The 4687-nt window shown below is 50.4% G+C and overlaps 1 protein-coding gene across 1 annotated transcript in view; it reads right to left on the bottom strand.

The window, feature by feature from the left end:
- Positions 1–4426: 4426 nt before the first annotated feature.
- POLD1 (DNA polymerase delta 1, catalytic subunit) overlaps positions 4427–4687 on the bottom strand; it is a gene marked incomplete at both ends in the record, with an annotated part of 50800 nt that continues 50539 nt past the window's right edge. The window contains one exon of the mRNA XM_084224310.1: positions 4427–4510. Within this exon, the coding sequence (XP_084080436.1) occupies positions 4427–4510 (84 nt within the window). The remainder of the gene's footprint in view (positions 4511–4687) is intronic.

Raw genomic sequence — 4687 nt, 5'->3', positions numbered from 1 at the left:
TCCGCCACACGGCGGCTCCCGCCCCGCCGCGCCGCCACCGCCAATCGGCGCCGCGCTGCGAGTGAGTGACGGGCGGCGCGGCCAATGGGAGGCGCGGAAAGGCGGGGTTAATGTTCTAACGAATGATAACATGCCGTGCTGTGAATGGCAGTGGTTTTGACCAATCAGAAAAGTGTAAGGCGTGGCGGTGTGGTTCTAGTGTGATTGACAGCTAGTTCAGCCAATAGCAAGGGGGATTCGCTTAAGGGGAGGGTCTTGAGGCCCTGATTGGCGTTTGATGCGTGCTTATTAATATTAATGAGGCTGATTAATATTAATGAGCTTCCCTGGGGTTTTAGGGGGTCTTTCCGGGCTCCAAACGTCCCAAATTTCCCCAAAATTTCCTCAAACCCCCCAAATTCCCACAAAACGACCCCAAAATGGGCCCAAATTCCCAAAATTCCCAAAATTCCCATAAAATAATCCCCAAATTCCCAAAATTTTCCCCAAAACGGCCCCAAATTCCCACAAAATTCCCCAGATTTTCCCCCAATCGGCCCCAAATTCCCACAAAATTCCCCAAATTTTCCCCCAAACATTCCCAAAATTCCGGTTTTTTTTTTTTCACGCTTGGTTTTTATTGGAAAGAGCGAAATTCCCGTAAAAATTTGCATGCGGGGGCGGGGCCAGGCCGGGGGGCGGGGCTTGGGCCTGGAGAGAGAGGGTTTAAAATCAGGGGCGTGGCCACCGAGCCAGGGGCGTGGCTTGATAGCAAATAGGGCGTGGCCTGAGCTGGGTAATGGGCGGGGTTTGGGTGGGAGGGGCAGAAATGGGCGGGGTTTAAAGGGAGGGGTGAAAGGGGCGGGGTTTGGCAAAGGGGGCGGGGCCTGGGGGGGCTCCCAATGATCCCAGCCCCCCCCAATGGGTGGTGGGTAACTGGGAGGGACTGGGACAAACTGGGACAAACTGGGACAGGGAAACTGGGAGTTACTGGTCCAGACTGGTCCAAACTGGTCCAAACTGGTCCAGGGAAACTGGGAGTTACTGGTCCAGACTGGTCCAAACTGGTCCAGACTGGTCCAGGGAAACTGGAGGATACTGGTTCAAACTGGTCCAAACTGGTTTTTCGAAACTGGGGATACTGGTCCAAACTGGTCCAGACTGGTCCAGGGACTTGGGCCAGGGAAACTGGTCTGAACTGGTCCAAACTGGTCCAGACTGGTCCAGACTGGTCCAGGGAACTGGGGGATACTGGTCCCATATCAGGCAGTGAACTGGTTCAAACTGGTCCAGATTGGGCCAGGGAAACTGGTCCAAACTGGTCCAAACTGGTCCAGGGAAACGGGGGGTTACTGGTCCTGTATCAGGCAGTGAACTGGTCCAAACTGGTCCAAACTGGTTTTGGGAAACTGGGAAATACTGGTCCAGACTGGTCCAGGGAGCTGGGACAAACTGGTCCAAACTGGGCCAGGGAACCGGTCTGGACTGGTCCAAACTGGTCCGGCGAAACTGGGACAAACTGGTCCAGATTGGTCCAAACTGGTCCAGAAAACTGGGAGTTACTGGTCCAGACTGGTCCAGACTGGTCCAGACTGGTCCAGATTGATCCGAACTGGTCCAGGGGACTGGGATTTACTGGTCCAGATTGGTCCTTACTGGTCCAAACTGGCCCAAACTGGTCCAGATTGATCCAAACTGGTCCAGGGTACTGGGATTTACTGGTCCAAACTGGTCCTTACTGGTCCAAACTGGTCCAGATTGATCCAAACTGGTCCAGGGGACTGGGATTTACTGGTCCTGACTGGTTCAGACTGGTCCTTACTGGTCCAGACTGGTCCAAACTGGTCCAGGGGACTGGGATTTACTGGTCCAGAATGGTCCAAACTGGTCCAAACTGCTCCAGACTGATCCAAACTGGTCCAGACTGGTCCAGACTGGTCCAGATTGGTCTGTACTGGTCCAAACTGGTCCAGATTGATCCAAACTGGTCCGGGGGACTGGGATTTACTGGTCCAAATTGGTCCTTGCTGGTCCAGACTGGTCCAGACTGGTCCAGACTGGTCCGTACTGGCCCAAACTGGTCCGTACTGCTCCAAACTGGTCCGTACTGGTCCGTACTGGTCCATACTGGTGGGGGCATCCCGGGGGTCCCAGCCCCCCCTTTAAGGCACTGGGACCCCCCCGGGGCTTGGGGGGGGAGGGGCAAAATCTGGGGGGGATTTGGGGGAATTTTGGGGAATTTTGGGAAATTTTGGGTGAATTTTGGATGAATTTTGGGGGAATTTTCGGGTGAATTTTGGGAAATTTTGGGTGAATTTTGGGAAATTTGGGGTGAATTTTTGGGTGAATTTTGGGTGAATTTTGGGTGAATTTTGGATGAATTTTGGGTGAATTTTGGGTGAATTTGGGGAGAATTTTGGGTGAATTTTGGGAAACTTTGGGTGAATTTTGGGTGAATTTTCATGTGAATTTTGGGTGAATTTTGGGTGAATTTTGGGCTGATTTCAGGTGAATTTTGGGTGAATTTTGGTGCATTTTGGGACGATTTAAAGTGAATTTTGGGGTAATTTTGGGTGAATTTTTGGGTGAATTTGGGGTGAATTTGGGGTGAATTTTGGGCTGATTTCAGGTGAATTTTGGGGTGAATTTTGAGGTAATTTTGGGTGAATTTTCAGGTGAATTTTGGTGGCTTTTGGGAGGATTTGAGGTGAATTTTGGGGTAATTTTGGGTGAATTTTTGGTTGAATTTTGGGCTGATTTCAGGTGAATTTTGGGGTGAATTTTGAGGTAATTTTGGGCTGATTTTGGAGTGAATTTGGGGGATTTGGGGAACAGTTCTGAGCGATTTTGGGGTGAATTTTGAGTGAATTTGGGGTCATTTTTTGGATGAATTTTGGGTGAGTTTAGGTCAATTTTGGATGAATTTTGGGTGATTTCAGGGTAATTTTGGATGAATTTTGGGGCTGAATTTGGGAGATTTTGGGTGATTCTGGGCTGAATTTGGGGCTGATTTTGGGCTGATTTTGGGGTAATTTGGGGCTGATTTTGGGGCTGATTTTGGCTGATTTTGGGCTGATTTTGAGGTAATTTGGGGCTGATTTTGGGGGAATTTTGGGGTGAATTTGGCTGATTTTGGGGTAATTTGGGGCTGAATTTCGGTGATTTTTGGGCTGATTTTAGGGTAATTTTGAGGTGATTTTGGCTGAATTTTGGGCTGAATTTGAGGTAATTTGGGGCTGATTTGGGGCTGATTTTAGGCTGAATTTCGGTGATTTTTTGGTTAATTTTGGGTGTTTTGGGGCTGATTTTAGGGTAATTAGGGGCTGATTTTTGGGTGAATTTCAGCTGATTTTTGGGTTGATTTTTGAGTGGTTTTTTGGTGAATTTCGGCTGATTTTGAGCTGATTTTGGCTGATTTTTGGACTGATTTTTGGGCTGATTTTTGGGTTAATTTCGGCTGATTTTTGGGCTGATTTTGGGTTAATTTTGGGGCAGATTTGGGGTCAATTTTGGGGCAGATTTGGGGGTAATTTGGGGCTGATTTTGGGGTAATTTGGGGCTGATTTTGGGGTAATTTCGGCTGATATGGGGCTGATTTTGGCTGATTCGGGGGCTGATTTTTGGGGTAATTTCAGGTGATTTTGGGGTGATTTTTGGGCTGAATTTCGGTGATTTTGGGGCCGATTTTTGGATTTATTTCGGCTGATTTGGGGGTAATTCGGGGCTGATTTTGGGGCTGATTTTGGGTTCATTTCGGCTGGTTTTGGGTTAATTTGGGGCTGATTTGGGGGTAATTCGGGGCTGATTTTGGGGGTAATTTCGGCTGATTTGGGGCTTATATTGGCTGATATTGGGGCTGATTTTTGTGTTAATTTCGGCTGATTTTGGGTTAATTTCGGCTGATTTTGGGGTAATTTCGGGTGATTTTGGGTTAATTTCGGGCTGATTTGGGGCTGATTTTTGGGGTGATTTTGGCTGATTTTGAGGCTGATTTTGGGGTAATGTTGGGTGATTTTGGGGCTGATTTTTGGGTTCATTTCGGCTGATTTTGGGTTAATTTGGGGCTGATTTCGGGGCTGATTTTGAGGCTGATTTGGGGGTAATTCGGGGCTGATTTCGGGGCTGATTTTTGGGGTGATTTTGGCTGATTTTGAGGCTGATTTTGGGGTAATTTTGGGTGATTTTGGGGCTGATTTTGGGTTAATTTCGGCTGATTTGGGGGTAATTCAGGGCTGATTTGGGGGCTGATTTAGGGGCTGATTTTTGGGGTGATTTCGGCTGATTTCAGAGCTGATTTTGGGGGTAATTTCGACTGATTTTGGGGCTGATTTTTGGGTTAATTTCGGCTGATTTTGGGGTAATTTGGCTGATTTTGGGGTGATTTTGGGGCTGATTTTTGGGTTCATTTCGGCCGATTTTGGAGCCGTTCCGGGGGCCCCTCCCCCCCCTAGACCGGCGTCGTTTTCCGGTTGAGGGTCCCGGTGCCCCCCCCGGGGGTCTCGGCCCCTCCCCCCCCCGCCCCTCCCCCCCCCTGCAGCGTCAGGAAGGCCCCGGGCGGGGGTGGGGGAGGGGCGGGGCCGGGCGTGCCGGGCGGGGCCGGGGGGGGGAGGGGCGCGGCCCCGGGGGGTGGGGGAGGGGGCGATGAAGCCACGCCCACCCCGGGCGGGGGGAGGGGCGTTTCCCCGGCCCCTCCCCCCCTGCTCAGGGT

The sequence above is a fragment of the Fringilla coelebs genome, assembly GCF_963513975.1.
Source record: "Fringilla coelebs genome assembly, chromosome: 36".
Classification (NCBI taxonomy): domain Eukaryota; kingdom Metazoa; phylum Chordata; class Aves; order Passeriformes; family Fringillidae; genus Fringilla; species Fringilla coelebs.
The sequence above is the reverse complement of the archived record's forward strand: the minus strand, read 5'-3'. Positions and strand labels throughout refer to the sequence as shown.